Here is a 19734-nt window from a genome sequence, read left to right as displayed (position 1 = left end):
AAGCAATTATTATCTGCAATAAAAGAAGATAAAAAGAGAGGCATTTCCAGAATAGTTCAGATCAATTACATACATTTAATGTTCAGATTATACCTCAGGTTTCAAAGAAAAGAAAGTTTTAATAAGTACTCAGGGCATCACAAATTCCAAATGCTCTCAATCGTCATTCTTATAAAGTTATTTTAAAGAAAGGAGAAAATCTTTAAGATACGTTTACTGGCAGAAAGGTATTTAAATACATTACATGAAAGCAGAGAAATGAAGAGAAAGTTTTGAGGACTTGTATGTCAAGAGTATAAAGTGAAAAATATGGAATTAAAAATCAGTGTTGAATCTAAATCAGAAAAAAATACTGAAAATGTTTAAATTGGTATTTCTCTTATGTATGAACAGGCATTGTAATTTGCAAGCCAAAGCTCTCCAGTTAAATCTTCTGAACAAGCAATTTGAATGAAATAAACAATCATCCATTTAAATAAGAGCTTAAAGTATTATTTGAGTTGCTGCCAAAAGTAATAAGCAACTATGAAAGGAACATTGACACAGTAGTTATTCATCAACTCATGGAATTACTGAAAGCAGTATTAGCTTTTTTTGGCAAATTTGTAGTAATATTTATAGATGTTTTTATCATTCCAATAAATCTTACTGTACTGTATTAAATTGATATGATAGATTACATAGATTAAAAATTAGTGTATTTTACCTCCATCTGTTGCAAAGTGTGGATAGGAGCATGAAGTAAAGTGTTCATCCCTTTGAGGAAGAAAATAGGATTAAATCCTTTTGGTTAGCGTTATGGTAAAACATGCCATATAATTTTTTAATAAAATCAATCTATTCTCTCCCCTAACCTAGTACTAGCAAAAGATTACATTTTCTAGATGCAAGAAGTTTCTTTATAATATCCATCTCGTATCCCATTTGGTTTCCATTGTTTCCTGTTGTTCAAGCAACGGTACTCATTACAGGCCACAATGATATATGCATAATCAGGCAAATGAGATGATCATTTGATTTTTTAATTTTATCCTGCCTTTATTATTCTTCATAAATAACTCAAGGTACCAAACATACCTTTTTCCTCCTATTTTTCAGTGAAGTGGGTTGGGTTGAGGGAGAAGACTGGCCCAAAGTCACCAAGCCTGTTTTTCATGTCTAAGGTAGGACTAGAACTCATGATGTCCGAAATAAATATGTACCGTATTTTTCGGAGTATAAGACACAGCTTTCCCCCCAAAAAAGAGAGTGAAAATCTGTGTGTGTCTTATACACCGAATGTAACCCCGCCAACCTGCCAGCCCCCACCCTTCGGAGGTTGTCGGCCTCTACGTGTCGCATTTTCCGACGGTTCCAGGAGGCGGGGATCCTTACTTCCACTCGAATTTTGATAACGAGCCGCACGCATCTTTTTATCCGTTTAAAACAAACCATATCACTCTACGCGCATTTAACCAGAGTGGGTAGTGTGGTGTGGGGTTGGGTGTGGGATACAAATTCAATGTATTTTATATTACTACTTAGCAATGATGTTTTTATAAAGCACAGCTATCAATAAAGCTTTGAATATTTATTAATTGGATGGCCATATAAATTGAAATACCTGCATAAATAAAAAGTAATAAAATAAATATTACCAGTTATCTCATACTTGGTAGCTTCTGGTTCTTCATTTCTGGAAAAAAACTCAACTTAAAATTAACTTATTAAAAGGCTAATTAAGCAAAACAAGCAGTAAGTATAATTTAAAATTATAAATGCTGAAATTAGTAGAATATTTCTAAGAAATTTAACATTTAAGAACAAAATCATGAATATTGTTAAAATATTGATCTGAAAACATCTTATTAGTGTAAATCTTCTATTGCAAGTATGGATCAGTTCATTTAGTCAACAAGTTTAGAATTGTGAACTGGAACATTAATAACATGATAAAGATAAATTTATTAAATGTACTAAACAAACAATCCCAATATTAGTATAAATACATACAAAAGAAAGTGATAGGCCATTTTAAAAGAAATTATTTGATATTCATTCAATAACTTACTCATTTAGTAGATTTTGATTTCTTGTTTCATTTGAAGGTTCTACAACTGAACATTGTGAAAAATGATCAGTTATAAGAAGTATGTGGTAATCATGGTAATGTAATACATCTATTTTATCCATATGTACTAATTAAGGATAATTAAAAAATTCTCACCTGCATGATTTAATTCAACAAGAGTTTGAGGATCATGTGGAAAGACCCTAAAAACAGTGATACATTTAGAATTTCTACTTAAAATATAAATTTAGGAGAAACTATCTTTAAGACAACAGTATTTTCATTTCACGAGAAATATTGACACAAAGATCATGCACTTTGCTTTCCCAAAAAAAAAAAAAAAAAGCAATTTCCAGTCTTATATTCCAAATAATTCTTAAGTATGGGATGAATATGGCAATTGGCTTATGCAACATAACATTAAAATCATATACACCAAGTGATTATTATAAACATTGAAAAACTTTGATATGCTCCTTTCTTATTCTTTAGCTCTCAAGAAAATAATTCAAATATTTATTATTCTTAGCTGCTTGCAAAATGATAGATTATTTTTTTAGAAATGGATCCTCAGTCAGCCATCTTGGTCTAGTTTCTTTCCTACTGCACATATAGCAAAAAAAAAAAAGTTTGAATAGAGCTGTGCAGCTATTCAGATTTCAAGGAGAAACGGTGATTGGGAATGAACTGCAATTGTCAGCAACCTCATAAAGAAGTTTGCACTTTTAAATGTGAAAAAGGTTTATTTTATTTAATGAAGTGCTAACAGATGCAACTTGTGAACCAAACACCTTCTAAATCATGTTTTCTCCTTGAATTTTAGATAGTTTCACAGCTGTACTGTATTACCCAATCTTGCAGTCAGCACTGACTTTGAAGTAACCTGTACTCTGTTTCAAACTTGATTCTATTCACTTCCTGGAAAGTTGCTCTTACCAAGTAGTTTCTGGGCATAAACTGGACTCTCTTCGGAAAATGTTACATCTGCTTTTAACAGTTAAGATGTTTGGACTGCATATCCTAATCTATATATTTTATTTACTTTTGAACTGCTAGTATTAAATGACTTAAATGTTAGCAATTTAACTACATATTATTAAATATCTGTAAATGAAGACAACTTATTCTTATTTAGTACTTAAGAGATTCCTCTTTAGGATTCCTTTCTTTCTTTTGTATTAAATTAAGCAATATTTATATTTAAAACAATTGAAAGATTTCAGTACAACTTCTTGAAGAATATTCTGTAGCCGCTATCATATATTGCTTTTTATATTGAAGAATGCATTTATATTTGAAATGCTTTTTCAACAAACTCACCTTATGGTCTCTGCAAAACTCACCCGCCTAGAGTTTTTCTGACGTTTCTCAACGTTGTATTCCTGTACACGCACAACAAATTAAATTCAAAGGCAAATTCTCTTTTGACTAGAAATCTGAACTGGGTAATACGACATATAACTTACTGCCTATATCTAAGCATGGGTGGGTGTATCTGTGATATGTAAACATGGAACAAAAACCATGCAAATATTGTAGTTTGATTTCCTCTTGGTCTTGGCATGTAAATGTGCTGTGCAGCACAATTCTACACTAATAGAATTGATTCTCAAGTCAGGGGCCTGATAAGCAATATATTTTAATTTTTTCTTGGTATGTAAATGTGCTGTGTTTGCAGTACAGTTCATCAGGAATGGGCAAAACACAATGTTTAATTTTTATTCTACACTATTCTGACTATTCTGGGAATGGCCTGTAATTTTCTAGAAGCACATTTTCAAAAATTGGAAATGATTCACTGTGTTCTAGATGTGATTGGAGTCTGAAATAAGTGAAAAATAAGAGGAAAAATTGAATTTTCTATAGAACAGAGTTTTACAAATAACTGCAGTCAAGGTGTGTGCTTAAGGACCATGGTGGGTGGTGGAATACAATCCAAGTTATATTATGGAATAACATTGTAGAATATCCCCATAATACTGCAACCTCATCCTAAATAAACTTCACTGGAATTATATCTCATTATCTTCAGTTGGATTTTTCCCACATACAAACATGTAGCATCATTTTCTTATGGGTCTTTTAAAATGAGACTCTCTTCCAATCAACAAATGCTAGCGCTTACCTGAGTAAATTCATTTCCTGTGCCTAAGTCACAAAGAGGTGTTCGGGGAGCTTTTAAAATCTAAAAAGAAGATATAGTTCAGAAAATAGTGTACACATTGCCAAGTTAATTTCTGAAGGAATCAGTTGTTTTCATAATGATAGGTACTTTGATTTTAACGTATAGTATAGAACTATAGCTTACCTCTATTATTTGGCCTCTCTCTGTTTCAAGACTGAAAGCATTTACCTGCAGGATATTTCTTAAATAGTCCAATTATTGTAATCGAAATAGCAACCCATTTTGGAAAAATTCAAAGAGTGGATCCAAAATGGATTCTAACATGCTTCAACTATTTAAGAAATGTCCTGAAGGTCATGTCTTGTAGATACACATCAAAAACAAAATACTAATTCACATCTTATTAGAAAGCTTATTTCATTTCAGCTAATATCCAAATAGTATATGCTAATACACACACACATCCTGCTGTTATTATTTTTACAAATAAATAAAGGTGGTGAACATATCCAACATGCCTTCTTCCTATTTTCCCCATAACTACCCTGTGAGGTGGGTTGGGTTGAGAGAGAGTGATTGGCCCAAAGTCACCAAGCCTGTTTTTCATGTCTAAGGCAGGACTTGAACTCATGGTCTCCTGATTTTTAGCTTGGTGCCTTAACTAGACTTAGGCAAAAATATAAAGAACATCAGTCTCAACATCTCTTTGATAAATTGTTCATGTTATAAATATAAAGTAATGCTTTTTTTATAACACTTGTTCTAAAAGTACTATTACTTTCTTCCACAAGGAAAATATACTGATAAGTTATACTTACTGATGAAATTCTTCTTTTATTTATGCCCTCTGTAAAGTCTCTAAAATAATGGAAAAAAGAAAATTATATGAAAGCTAATATCCATTTATTACCAATAAAATGTATAAGAGTATGTGTATATATTAAACTTATAACATGCATACAATAAAAATAGTTACTATTTCAAAAGATAAAATAAAAACAGCATTTAAAACTTAAGAAACAGCTATAACCATATTATTGTGAACTACATACAGTAAGAAAAACCCATCACAGAAAAGGCCTCCACTAGAAACCCAACTTACTTCTCCTCATTCATCTCAGTATATATCGTGTCCATTTTGGAAGCCTCTGGTGTCTGCAGTATTAGTCAAAACACAATGGGATATTAGTAAATAAAAATACAATGGCAAAGCACAAGCTACCTTTCCCCAGGCTGGAAACAATATAAGCACACCTTGTATAGTACAATGTAAATGAGAAAATATTTTTGGTTGTCAATAACCTAGCAAACAAGATTCTGAGAGAAAACCAAAAATACTGAAACAATTTACTGGAACTGAATTTTAACAAATAAGCTTTGCTGCCTTTGAACACAGAGTACCAAAGTGATCGTTTCAAGCATGAATCGATACAGTACAGGTAGTCCTTGACTTATGACCACAATTGAGCCCCAAACCTCTGTGGTTAAGTGAGAAGTTTTGTCCCATTTTACGACCTTTCTTGCCACAGTTGTCAAGTGAATCCCTTCAGCTGATAAGTTAATAACCCACCTGATAAGTGGCTTCCCAATTGATTTTGCTTGTCAGAAGGTGGCAAAAGGTGATCACATGACCTTGGGAGACAACAGCGGTCATAAATATGAACCAGTTGCCAGGCATCTGAATTTTTTTTTAATAAATTTTATTAGAGCATCAAAAAGAAAAATCAAAAACAAATGTATAATGATTTTTCTATCACGGTGTAACATCGCCAAAATTTCCATATATATATATACACCAGTAATCAGAGAGTAAAAATAGAAAATATTTACAGATTCTTGTATACAAATTTATCTTTCCAATACTTATTACCATAAATATACAATCATCTATAATTATAATCCAACATTATCCTTTGTTGTCTCTTTCCCGTCGTTTCTGGGTCCAATCATACCACATATTCCAATGACCATAAAAGTCTGAGTCTCTTTTACCCTTGATCCGTTTTGTAAGTCTGTCGGACTCTGCACATTCCATGATTTTATAAATTAGTTTTGCATCTGAATTTTGATCGCATGATCCCGGGGATGGCCGCACTGTCGGTAAGTCAAGGACTACCTGGGCTTTGAAATGGGGTCCCTTCCAAGTGTGAACCCGAGAGCAGGGATGAACTCCTGGCTGCAATGGACCTTGTTCCCAGAAGGGAAAGTGGAAGCCCAGCCACTGAAGGTCCATCTGGAGGGCAGCAGCCTTCCCTAGAGGGAGAACCACCAAGTTAAGTACCTCTGCTGCTCCTACCAGGAATGGCCAAAAGGCTGCTTGGGGAAACCTTTGAGTACAGGATAAAAGAGACAATCGCAGCTCTTCGGCATTTCTGGGTTGGTTTGCCCGAGAAACTTGTACCTGGCATAAAAGGGGGGGAAGGGAGGGTCGCGGATTCAAAAGACAAGGAAGAGTCCCGCGCAGAAGAAAGGCAGGGTGGGGCCAGAGGCTGAGACTGCAGAAGGGGCTAACTACGGTCAAGCCTCTCTGCTGAAGACGAGGATTTTCTCTCTCTCTGGGGCTGAAGTCAAGCTCCCTCCCCTTCCCACTAACAACAGGAGTTACTGCTCCTCTGCGGGGTGGGCCGCGCGGGCAGCTGAGGAGAAAAATCTTTTGACAGAAAAGGGGAGGGAAAGATGGGGGGGGAAGGGGGTTGTTTGGAAGTTCCTAAGAAAATGGAGTCCTCCGAGGCGGATCTCCTGCTGCCTTCGACGACTAGCCGTGAGGAAAGCGGCTTGGGGGGGGGAGGGGGGTTGGGGGGAAGGAAAAGGCTTGGCTCGGACGAGCCTTCAGGGAAACCAGCCGCCAACCCGCCTCACCTAAATCGTGAACTCGCGCCTGTCCCCGACCATACACCGGTTACTTAGGCCAACCAAGGCTTTGTTCCCGCAGATCCCTTTTTCGCTGTCAGGCTCGGTCGACTTTCCCAGCCATTTTTGCCACAGATGCAAACGCTGAGGCCGCCACAGCCGTCGGATTCAAACCAACCGCCAGGCTTCACGCATGCGCCGTCGCCTCTAATGCTCCTGGAGGCTCTTTTCCATCATGGCGGTTTCTTCTCGCCGTACGACATCATGCTCCACCTCCCTCAAGTGGCCACCAGTGTTTTACGCCGAAGTAATGTGCGGGGGGGGGGAGGGGGAGAAGGAGGAATAGCAAAAAAATCCGAGCAAATAATTTTTAGAATCCGGGCGGTTTGTCGTGTATCGGCACAAATTACTACATATCGATTTGTCGCTGCTCAGAAGCGAAAGTCTACAGGCGGACAAGAACGAATAGGAGACAGTCGTTGGTAGGAATCGTTTCTTATAAGGTTGGAGAGAGGCTAGGCTTCCGCGACGAGGTGGCCGAGTGGTTAAGGCGATGGACTGCTAATCCATTGTGCTCTGCACGCGTGGGTTCGAATCCCATCCTCGTCGTTGTGTTTGTTTTACTTCACCGGCTTTTATAAAACCGCAACTGCATCTTTATATTATATATATGCTTTTAGAAAAATAACAGATCTTGTTATAACAGATTTTAATTGATTGCTGTTACTATACAGTTAACTTAATAAAAATGAATACTACAAATAACCCTCACCAATACAAATAATTATAGATGAAAGGTGAATACTGGAAATCAGGCATTTATTCATTTATTTTTCTAGGAAAATATGGACTAATTATTCAATTTTTCCATGACAATAGTCATTTCAAAGACTGAGAGTGCACACATTTCATCTTTCAGACATGTAAATAAATTCCATATTTTTAGAACACAGCTGATTGATTTACCCAATTCAAAACAACCCAGTTTTCAACGAAACTGAAAATCAAGTCACAAAAATCAACCTCTAAACAGAACCCACTGCAGCTTAGGATCAACATCTCCATAAAACCTCTCAAAACACTTTTTAGAATTATTTCAGCGCCATGAGAATTTTATGAGTTTTGAATTCCTCTTTCGAGAGAGCCCTTGCTAGTAGATGTAGGGTTCATTTTTAGTTTTAAAATACAGCTCATTCTACATGCTTGACATCTTAACTCAGAGGTCTTCAAACTTGGCAGCTTTAAGACTTGTGGACTTCAACTCCCAGAATTCTCCAGACAGCTGGCTGGAGAATTCTGGGAGTTGAAGTCCACAAGTCTTAAAGCTGCCAAGTTTGAAGACCTCTGTCTTAACTAGTTTATTTTTGTGGAAAAAACTTGCTCAAGATCCTGGCTCAATGCCCATAGGGACAGCTGATCTTCATTGCCTTTTGAAAGCCAAGAGTCTGGACCAATTTTTTGGGAAGGTGGGTGGGTGGACTATTCCATTGGAGAAGGCACACTTTCTGATCCTATCAAATGCCACTGCTTGACTAAAGGAACCCAGGACACAGCACAACTGCTGAGAGCTCGGGGTGGCCACCGCCATTCTGAGCCTTTCAGAGATGAACAGAAATGCAATCTCTGCTACCTTACTTCTACACCTAAGCCTCAATCTTTACTTAAAGGATCGGATACTGTAATCCATTTCCCCCACAGTCCTATGAAATTGCAGCTCAACCACTTTCTCCAAAACTGAGATGTTAGCAATTGGATGATTACCCAGTATCATCTATCATCAAGGCCACCTTTTCATTCAAGGATGAATTAACCACTTCCTGGCTCCACTGCCATGACACTTCTCAGGCAGGCCTAATAGAACAGGATGGACATAGAATCAATGTACAAGTAGCTGAGTTTACAATGCCAAGGACTCTGTTTACTGCCTTGGAATCAACAAACTCCCCTTAGATCAGTGATGGCAAACTTTTTAGACACTGAGTGCCCAAACTGTGGACACATGCATGCACGGACATGTGCGCATGCGCAGCAGAGACCCAAAGACCAGCTGGCCAGTGGGAGGTGGGACATCCCAACACCGGCAGTGCAGGAAAAGAATAGAATAGAATAGAATTCTTTATTGGCCAAGTGTGATTGGACAAACAAGGAATTTGTCTTTGGTGCATATGCACCAGTGACAGTCATACAGTACAATAAGCAATCAAATCATACTAGGAAACAATATCAATATAAATCGCAAGCAACAAAGTTACAATCATGCAGTCACAAGTGGGAGGAGATGGGCGACAGGAATGATGAGAAGACCAATAGCAATAGTAATGCAGCCTAATGTAAATAGTTTGACAGTGTTGAGGGAATTATTTGTTTAGCAGAGTGATGGTATTCGGGAAAAAACTGTTCTTGTATCTAGTTGTCTTGGTGTGCAGTGCTCTATAGCCAGGATGGCGAACCTATGGCACGGGTGCCACAGGTGGCACGCGGAGCCATATCCGTGGGCACGTGAGCATTGCCCTAGGTCAGCTCCAGCGCGCATGAGTGCGCCGGCCAGCTGATTTTCAGGCCTTCTGGGCCCACCAAAAGTTGGGAAACGGGCCGACTCCGGAGGGCCTCCGGGGGGGATGGGGAAGGCAGTTTTCGCCCTCCCCAGGCTCCAAGAAAGCCTTTGGAGCCTGGGGAGGGCAAAAAACAGGTCTACTGCGCCCACCGGACCATCGCATGCCAAAAGCGGGTTTGCACGGGGGGGGGTATGTGTCGTGTGCATGAACAGGGGGCAGGGCACATTGAATTATGGGTGTGGGCACGCACGCGCGCAACCCCCCTGTGCTCCCCCCGCTTTTGGCATGTGACAGCAAAAAGGTTAGCCATCACTGCTCTATAGTGTCGTTTTGAGGGTAGGAGTTGAAACAATTTATATCCAGGATGTGAGGGGTCTGTAAATATTTTCACAGCCCTCTTTTTGTGCAGTATACAGGTCCTCAATGGAAGGCAGGTTGGTAGTAATTTTTTCTGCAATTCTAATTATCCTCTGAAGTCTGGGTCTGTCTTGTTGGGTTGCAGAACCAAACCAGACAGTTATAGAGGTGCAGATGACAGACTCAATAGTTCCTCTATAGAACTGTATCAGCAGCTCCTTGGCCAGTTTCAGCTTCCTGAGTTGGCGCAGAAAGAACATTCTCTGTTGTGCTTTTCTGATGATGTTTTTTATGTTAGGTATCCATTTTAGGTCTTGAGATACGATGGAACCTAGAAATCTGAAGGTCTCTACTGTTGATACTGTGTTGTCTTGTATTGTAAGTGGTGGTAGTATGGGAGGGTTTTTCATTAAAGTCTGCCACCATTTCTACGGTTTTGAGTGTTCAGTTCCAGATTGTTCCAGTTGCACAAGGCTAATTGTTCAACCTCCCGTTTGTATGCAGATTCATCATTGTCTCAAATGAGACCAATCAATGTTGTATCATCTACAAACTTCAGTAGTTTAATAGATGAATCATTTGAGATAGTCATTGGTATATAAAGAGAAGTGGAGAAAGCACACATCCTTGTGCTAATTGTACAGGTATCTGATGTGATTTTGCTTAGCTTCACCTGCTTCCTGTCTGTTAGGAAGCGAGATCTTTTTCTTTTGTGAGCTTGTGTTTCATCATTTGTAGGGAAACAGAAGCTCACGAAAGAAACACCATAGAGATCTGACCTGGGGCAATGGCGCGTGTGCCAGCAGATATGTGTGTATGCCACCTCTGGCACCCGTGCCGTAGATTCACCATCACGGCCCTAGATAATACATCCAGATAATGCCTGTCAAGTTCCTAGGATCTAGTCAGAATCCAACTCACAGCAGATCTGAGTAACTTTGTCAGAGGTTGCCTTGAATACTGCTGCAGATGGCCTTCTAAATTTTCTCTCCCTAGGAAGATATGGCCCACCCAGAAGAGCCAATTATCTGTGATAAGAGCAGAAAAATAACTTCTTCCCACTATTGTCGCCAGTGAATGACCATGAAACAGGCAATCTTGGAGCCTGACCATTCCATCAACCTGTAAATTTCGTAAAATACATGTGGAATTAACATAAAACATCCTTGTTTATGTTAATATATAAAATATAAAATGCATCTTATACTCATTTCCCAAATTTTTTTCCTCCTAGACTAAGTATTTTCAATAATCTATTAGTTCCCCAACCTTTCCAGCTTTGTGGACTATGTGTATGGGGTGTTCTGTGCAAGCGGCTGGTCTGTCGCTTGCACAAATGGAGCGCACGCACTCACGCACTGCTTAAGTGGTGATGCATGTGCGAATGCATGTGCGAACATGCTCACCCATTGCTTCTGCAACCCAGTTCTGAATGTCTCACAGCCTAGTAGTGGGCCAAGGTCCAGGAGTTGGGCACCCCTGATCTATTAGTATCACTGATTAATCTGCATTATATACTTAGAAATACTCAAATCTTCTAACGATTTTTTTCTGAGAGTAAGTGATATTCATTTTGTAAGATATTACCAATATGTGTAATGAACAAATGTGTAATACTCACACACTTACCTCTGTAATGACACCCCGGCACCAGAGACTTACTTTTGAACTTCTTGAGTAGTCCTAATTTTTCTATCTTGTGAAGTTCATGACAAAGTCAGAAATTACTAGCTTATACACGCGTAGTTTAACTGTTTTTCCCTTTGCTTACCTTCGTGCTTGCAGAGCTGAATGTTGTTTCTAACCATCCAGAGATTTCCAGCCTGCTTTCAATTTTACTGAGCTAAATCAATTACATTTCTGAACTCCATTTTTGCCATCTTATTATTTATGAAAGTGATCACAGCCACTAATATGAATAGAAATCTTCATGGAATTCCTGTTTTTCTGTTGGAATGGTCACACTGAGTAGAACACTTGTGAAAAATATTGTGAGGGTCTGTAGTTACACTTCTTGCCTGCAGAGCAGAGTGAATTTTTCAAACTTTTGGCATACTCTTAATAAATTCTATTACTCAAAATGTATTAAACAAAATTGGCAATTAACCGGCTGGCATTTCCCACGTACGAAGAACTCATGCTTCAGATATTTTAAATCACGCCAACTTTGTACAAGTAATTAGCAACAGATGTTTTTAATGTGTATATTTATTGGAAAGAGCTCCGTTTCATCAGATTTTTAGAACCAATGATTGCTCCCAAGAAACCAGAACAGCTTTATTATTACACAGCTTTTTAAAAGCAATGAAATAGGCAGTTCAAGCTCCCCATAAGACACGTTAACTATGATTGCAGCTGTTTAATGAGCCCTTTTATTAAGTTAATTTATTGGAGAGGCTATGCAGCTCTATTAAGGAACAGAGTAGCTGAGTAGCAGTCACAATAAAATAGACCAGAATACGGAGATATATGGCATTAAAATAGAGGCCCAATGGGTTATGGGGACCCCAAGGGTGGGAAGCGGAGAATGGGGTATCTCAGGGGTGGGGGGAGGCCTTGGAAGGCCCAAGGCAGGGGGCTTGTGCCTGCACTAATCCCTCCAGGGTCATCCCTGAGGCACCCCATGCGCGCGTAATGACCCACACATTCGTTTCCCAAATGCATTGAGATGAGCAAGGATGGGGCTCATTTATCCCGATTCCAACAGTACTGTAATGGGCAGGTTCCATTACTGTCGTAACTCAAGGATTACTTGTATATTCTTACTTGGTAAGAAATATTGCTTCTCCAAATAATTATTCCACTTTCTTGCAATAAAAAGAAAATGCATTCTTTGGAACAGCTTCTTCACATATACCGACTCTTCTTCCATTCCATTTGCAGAAAGTTTCTCACCCGCTCTTCACTTTATAAAATAAGATTCAAGTCTCTTCCCAATCATCCTGGGCCCAAGCAGGCATTTTGGAACAATATTCAAATTCCATTCCTTTATAGCGTAAAGCATGGAGATACATCACTAGCTCTCTGGGTGATGGATCAGGCCTCACCGTTTTGCATTCTTCACATAGTGGGTCCATCTCATTGTGGAACTCAGTTAAACACATTTCCCCACTTTCAGTTTTATGCACATTTGCTTGAGAGGCAGAATTCAGAGAAAGCATCTTTTCTTTGTCTTCTGATTCTTCAATGTTGTCAGAATGATCAATTGCAGTAGTGACCTGCAGAGGCTTAATTCCATTATCTGGAGTTTCCTGCTTTTTATCTGCTAAAACTGCTTTCAGGTTCTCCTCCACAATGTCCAAGATTCCCAGACTCTCTTTTGAGACATATTCTTCCACAAATGATTGAAGCAATTCATCATCAGTTTTATTAACACTGCCCCCCTTGCCCTTTTCAGGACCCCAAATTTCATTATTGTAGATAGGATCATTGACGATAGGATGCCCCAAAAATTGTAGATGGACACGGATCTGATGGGTACGGCCAGTGTATGGGAAACACTTTACTACACTAGTCTTGCCATTGTAACTGAGCCGCTGGAAGACCGTTTTACATGTCTTGCCTTTGGGATCCACTCGACACAAACCCATTTTGTAAGACATAGACAAGATAGGTTCTTCACAGATCACTTCATTTTCTGGAAACTCTCCAACCACACGGCATACATACTCTTTCTCCAGCTATTAGAAATGGGGAAAGAAAAAGGGGAAAAAAAATAACGATTAGGGTTTAGAATGTAGAAGGAATGTGTATTTCAGAATGTTATTTATGCATGTAATTTATATGGCCATCCATCTCACAACAGCGAATCTGGATGGTGTACAAAAATTAAAGCCCAACAATTAAAAATAACCCATGATTGCTTGGAAAACAACACCTTCCAATCATAAAAATCATATCAATAGGGCTAGTCTAATCTCCCGGCCCAAATGCTAAAGGCTAAAAGAGTCAGAGCCATCTGGATCTACAAGGGAGAAATTGTTTGACATCTAGTTAATCTACTAACCACGTTCTATACTGAGGCTAAAAAGTGATATCAGCATTAAGGTGGACAGGAAGCAAACTTGAAGCACCTTCAGTTGGCTTTAAAGCACCTCAAAAGCCAGAGATTGATATTCATTTGTTTACTAACTAAAGGAACATTATTTTAATTGCCAGAATTTATTATTTACAGCTCATTTACCAAAGAATGTAATGTATATGGCTTCTTAGCCATTTCCAGATTCTTCTTTTCTTTTTTTTTCTTTCTTTCTTTTTCTTTCCTTCCTTCCTCCCTCCCTCTCTTCCTTCCTTCCTTCCTTCTCTCTCTCTCTCTCTTCCCCTTCCCTTCCCACGTTGACTGCTGGCAATTTCCTGGACTGGTCCTGGCTATTTTCTTGGCAAGATTGCAAAACTGAGTTGCCATTGCCTGCTATCTAGAGCTGAGAATGAGTGACTGGTCCAAAGTCAACCAGTTCGCTTGGTTCTAAGGCAGGACTAAAACTCATAGTCTTCAGTTTCTCGCCTGGTGCCTCAACCACTATACCAAACAGGATCTCTTCAAGGAATTTACCAAACACATACAGAGATTAAAGTTCTGGCCCTGGAAGTCCTATAAAAATGTTTGTTTGGGCTATGAAGTTCACTGAACATGCAGTCAGTCTCTCTCACATTAACCTACTTACACCTTTAAGGATGGTTAAATCTGTATCTGTACTGATGCTGTTGGAAAAGCATATTACAAATATCGAGATATCATTAACAAAAGCAATTTTACCTGCCGCTGTCGAACTTGTTCATCAATCCTCTTGGATACTTCTGCAGACTTGGCAAAGATGAGGACACCTGATGTCAGGCGATCAAGCCGATGAACAGTATGCAGCTCTTTCAGGTTATGCTCTTTGCCCAAAATGAAAATGATCGTGTTGTGCCGAAATCCACCGCAAGGATGAACGGGCACAGATGAGGGCTTGTCTACAACCACAACTTCATCATTATCCTCTATAAACTCAATCGTTTGTGCTGTAACTGGAGGTTCATGGCGATGTATGGTATTCTCCAGAAAGTCATTATTCTGCAAACAAAGCAATTATTATAATTAGTTTAACCAGATGATTTTCTGGAACAATTAGTTTCAACAGTTATGGTCGTAGCTTTCCATGTAATTTTTCAAAGGAATCACCTGAATTGCCATATAAGAATATGTCTGCATTCAGAGTGAACTCTAACAACCGAGTGGCACTGATTTTTATTCTGCTAAACATAAACTATCATCAAATTGTAGGCCACCGTCCTCTGTATGAAACCAGCCATGAAATTGCATCTCTGAGATGCAAAAACTGATCCTTATGGTGGAACATTACAAATGGCAGCTGTCCTCCCAGAACGAGTCAGGACACATTTGTAATAGTTGAGGGCCTCACTGTGGTGCAAACCACACCACTCGAGCTCTGATGAGGTTATTTTTGCACACGTATATGTACCTGTGTTTTCTTTCAAATATACCGCAAAACGTATAGGGTTAGGTGGTGTTTGTTTAAAAAAAAAAATAGATTTACGATACTTGCAAACAGGGTGGATAAAAATCAATGATTTTTTAAAAAAAAAATCCAAAAAATCATATTTTTTTTATTTAAATCGGATTTTTTTTTATTTTTATCGAATTTATTTTAATAAAAAACTTTTGGGGTAAAAACCTATCGTAAGATAGTTTTCTATTTAAGATACATAAATAATTTAGTTTATTCAGCATGAAATGGAGCTTAGTTATGTAGCATGAGGCTGTATATTCTGCAACACTGGGACTATCGGTGAGTCAACAGTGGGTCAAAGGAGTAGCAGAGATGACAGTTGCTCTTTAAAAATTATGATTTAAATCGAGTTGATTTAAATCAAGCCTTTTTACTAGTGATTTAAATTGTGATTTAAATTGTGATTTAATTTAAATTTAAATTTAAATTTAAATTTAAATTTAAATTTAAATTTATATATATATATATATATATATATATATATATATATATATATATATATATATATATATATATATATATTTAAATCAAATCCACCCTGCTTGCAAAAGCAATGTTCGTATTGAAAAGAGGGAGGGGAAAAGAAGGAGAGAAGACTTAAGATCAGAAAGCTGGCTACGGCTATACCTTCGCTGCCTGACTTGGCTTTTTCTTTCTCTCTGCGTGACCGCATTCTCCCACGGGACGCTGGCCGCGTGGGTCGGGCCCAAGGCAGGAGCTCTCGGCCTTTGGCCTGACCGGGCCGGCCTCCTCACCTTGAGTACGACGCCGAGGTCTTTCAAGGGGTGTTTGTTGAGAAGCAGGCGTCCGGCTTTGGCTGCGGCCAGGTAGTACTCGATGGGCCGACCGCGGAACTCCGAGTGGAAGACGTCCAGGAGCTTCTTCCCCACCCAGCGCCCCTTGCAGTAAGTACGGTAGTCGAAGTAGTACGGGCGCACCTTGCGAAGTCCGCCCTCGAAGTAGTAGCTGGTTTCGGCGAAATGGGCCTCTCCGAAGCTGACGCCCGTATTCCGCTTCTTCGGCGGCGGCACGTATCGCTTCTCTCCTTCTTCCAGCGGGCCCGGCCGCTTCTTCTGCCCCTTGGACAGCCGCCTCTTCTTCGCCACCGGAGGAGGAGCGCTTTCCCGCTCTTTAGGCTCGGGGATCGGCTTCTCTTCCATGCTCCTCCCGGGCACAAGGGCGGCTAGAGTAGCCAAGAAGGCGCGCTCTGCGTTCCGTCGGGCTAGTAAGGAAAAGCGGAGCGACGAGCTCCAAAACGGGCCGGGTCGCATGCTGAGTAGAGGCGGAGAAGCCAACCACGTGGCGTTGTGGAGCCCCGCCCCTACGCGGCCCCGGTCGTCTTTACCCAATCACATTATTGTATGTCTCTGACGGATAAAGCAGGCGACGGAACGAACGTGCGGTCTGCTAGAAAGGCGGTAGTGATTACTGGGGGCTGCGCGTTTTGTTTTGCTGGACCCTCGAGGAAACAAGCCGAGCAACGCTCAGACCCAAATTTAAAACATTTTATTAGGTTTTAACAGGGGTGGGCAACTGTGGCCCTTTTACAACCTGTGGACTTCAACTCCCAGAATTCCTGAGACAGCCAAACTGGCTGTCTCAGGAATTCTGGGAGTTGAAGTCCACAGGTTATAAAAGGGCCACAGTTGCCCACCCCTGGGTTATAAGATACAAAATACAAAAGTAAACAGGAAAGCAGTGGGGAGAGGGGGGAGGGAAGGAGGGAAAGGGAAGTGAGGAAAGGTTGGGAAAAAGAAAAAGCATTGAATTCCGACTTTCTCCGTTTCAGTAAAATAAGGCAACGTCAAACCACAACTTTTTGCTTTTTCATAAATAATACAAACTAGCCATTTCTATAAACTCAGATCATGTTTCCAATGACTGGATTGAAGAGATTATCCGGTCTGTTAATAGTACATTCCGAACATCCTAATTGGAATAGGTTAATCTGAATTAAAACTGGGCTTTATTTGCACCTGCAACATAGTGGCCCAAATGCACCAAACCTGACTTGCTGCTCTTACTTTTGCATTAGCAAGAAATATTGTATATTGCAGATAACAATTAAAGCAGATTTTAATTTATTAAAGTGTCATGAGTTTGGAGCTATCAAGAGTGGCAGAGATAAAAAACTATATGCCCCAGCTGTTGATGACTATAACATACAGTCCCAGCCAAACAAATCCAGAAGGACTTAGAGGCATGGAGTAAATTGAAATTATCACTACTAGGCAAAATTGCTTCAATTAAAATGACAATTCTACCAAAAATACTATATCTATTTAGAACAATACCGATAAACCCAGGAAAATTATATTTCAAAGACCTTGATAAAATGACATTAAAGTATATATGGCAAGGAAAAAGAGCCAGGATTAAACTGAAACACCTGCAGGACACCAAAGAAAGGGGTGGCCTGGGACTACCAGATTGGCAAACTTATTACACTGCAACAGCTTTAACTTGGATTAAGGATTGGATGACACTCAAAGATAAACGAACACTAGCACTAGAAGGATTTGACTTGTCAAAAGGCTGGCACGCATTTTTATGGGAGGAAAAGCCGAGACAACATGAACACTTCAGGAGACATTATATCAGAGGAGCATTGGCAAAAATTTGGACTGAAATAAGGAGAAAACACTACGACAAAATCCCAAACAAATCTACCCGAACACAATGGATACAGACAAGATGAAAACCTATGACGAATTGTTGAACACAGAGGGAGATATGAAAACAAGAGAGGAACTGAGACAACAGGGCACGGATATTGATTGGTGGCCGTATTTACAGATAAAATCAAGATATAAAAGTGATATGGAAAAATTTGGAATCCAAAAAGAAAGAAATGAATTAGATAAAATTATAATGCAATCAGACGACAAATTAATAACTAAAATATATAATTATCTACTAAAATACAAATTGGAAGAAGAAGTGGTGAAGGAAAATATGATTATTTGGGCTAAAAACTTTGGATATAATATTAACCTAGAAAATTGGGAAAAAATATGGAAAGTAAATACTAAGCTGACAATGTCCGTGCCCTACAAAGAAAATACATACAAGATGTTTTATAGGTGGCATCTCCCCCCTGCATGGTTGGCAAGGATGTTTCCCAATACTAATCAGAACTGTTGGAAGTGTAAAATACAGAAGGGGACCTACTACCACATGTGGTGGTCATGCCCAAAAGTCAAAAAATTTTGGAAAACAATTCAAAGTCAGCTGGAAGAAATTACCGCCCAAAAAGTACCCCTCAGACCGGAAACTTACCTATTAGGTATACTGACAAAGGACTATAAAAAAGAGATACAATACTTGATAATACACATCCTAACTGCAGCTAGAATCGTCTTCGCACAAATGTGGAAATTGGAAAACACGCCACCAGAAGAAAAAATAATACAAAAAACAATGGAATGTGCAGAAATGGATAAACTGACCAAAGAAATACAGGGAAAAGAAGATACAGACTTTTACTTAATTTGGCAAGAATGGTACAACTGGTTAGATAAAAAAGACACGAAATAAGGGAATACCACCCAATGATACAAAAATAAGGAAATAAAATGAAATATCGTTATATAAACATTGATACAAGATGAAAGACAATATATATAGATATATTGATATATAATTACCGAAGTAACTCTATTTTCAAAGTTCAAGTTCTATGACTTGATTTCATTGTATAGTTAGTTTATGTTTAGTTTGTTTAAACGTTTATGTCTGTATGTGTATGTTTGTTTACAATAAAAAATTTAAAAAAAAAAAGTGGCAGAGATAAAAAACTATATGCCCCAGCTGTTGATGACTATAACATACAGTCCCAGCTTTTGTCGTGTTCTCTCTTTAATATAATTTTTAATTAACAATAATAATACAAACCAAAAGAAAAGAAGAAAGAAGAAAAAATGACACTGAGAGCTAAAAAGTGCATAAAGGAAAAAATAAGCAGGTTTAAAAAAAGTAGAAAAAGATATAAAAACTGGTTTCTGATATTCAGTGTTATATTTTAAGTTCTCTCTTCACCAACCATTCATCCATTGTAGTATTGCCAAATTTTTCCAGCTTTTTTTACAAGTTCACCAAACATGATAAAATGACGATTTCCTTGCAAGACCTGGGGAAGATGGATTCACATGGCCAGCAGCCTTCTTGTGAAAATAAAACACTGTCATTTTATGCATCAACACTCAAAATTTATCAGATGGCTTCTGGTTTGTGCTTGAGACTAATATAAACTAGACTCATTGTGCATCTAGTTTCCTTTATTAGCAT

At 38.8% G+C, this 19734-nt stretch overlaps 2 protein-coding genes and 1 non-coding gene across 5 annotated transcripts in view; 1 reads left to right on the top strand and 2 right to left on the bottom strand.

Moving 5' to 3' along the window:
* The window catches only part of KNL1 (kinetochore scaffold 1), a 31484-nt gene extending 23985 nt beyond the window's left edge, over positions 1-7499 (bottom strand). Inside the window, exons 1-9 of one of the 3 annotated variants that reach the window (XM_034417850.3) lie at positions 7035-7499; positions 5278-5330; positions 4994-5033; positions 4176-4235; positions 3371-3432; positions 2207-2253; positions 2051-2096; positions 1638-1675; positions 707-756 (exon numbers count right to left, since the gene is read on the bottom strand). In XM_034417850.3, coding sequence (XP_034273741.2) covers positions 707-756; positions 1638-1675; positions 2051-2096; positions 2207-2253; positions 3371-3432; positions 4176-4235; positions 4994-5033; positions 5278-5312 — 378 coding nt within the window. In that variant the 5' untranslated portion in view covers positions 5313-5330; positions 7035-7499. Of the gene's footprint in view, positions 1-706; positions 757-1637; positions 1676-2050; positions 2097-2206; positions 2254-3370; positions 3433-4175; positions 4236-4993; positions 5034-5277; positions 5331-5745; positions 5803-6456; positions 6557-7034 lie in introns of those variants that run through there. The other 2 variants (XM_034417851.3, XM_060687471.2) reach the window with 2 other exon arrangements.
* Positions 7500-7552: 53 nt separating this feature from the next.
* Positions 7553-7634, top strand: TRNAS-GCU (transfer RNA serine (anticodon GCU)). Its single transcript has one exon. It is a non-coding gene; the product is annotated as a tRNA-Ser (tRNA).
* Positions 7635-12127: 4493 nt separating this feature from the next.
* RPUSD2 (RNA pseudouridine synthase domain containing 2) lies at positions 12128-16768 on the bottom strand. The gene is made up of 3 exons (XM_087875727.1): positions 16203-16768; positions 14694-14990; positions 12128-13617 (listed from the first exon to the last, which is right to left on the bottom strand). The coding sequence occupies exons 1-3, from the start codon at positions 16716-16718 to the stop codon at positions 12859-12861; spliced, it is 1572 nt and encodes a 523-aa protein (XP_087731853.1). The 5' UTR covers positions 16719-16768; the 3' UTR covers positions 12128-12858.
* Between the last annotated feature and the right edge of the window lie 2966 nt (positions 16769-19734).

This window comes from Pantherophis guttatus, chromosome 1 (assembly GCF_059756535.1).
Source record: "Pantherophis guttatus breed Tessera chromosome 1, ASM5975653v1, whole genome shotgun sequence".
Classification (NCBI taxonomy): domain Eukaryota; kingdom Metazoa; phylum Chordata; class Lepidosauria; order Squamata; family Colubridae; genus Pantherophis; species Pantherophis guttatus.
This window is presented reverse-complemented; position numbering and strand designations above follow the sequence as displayed.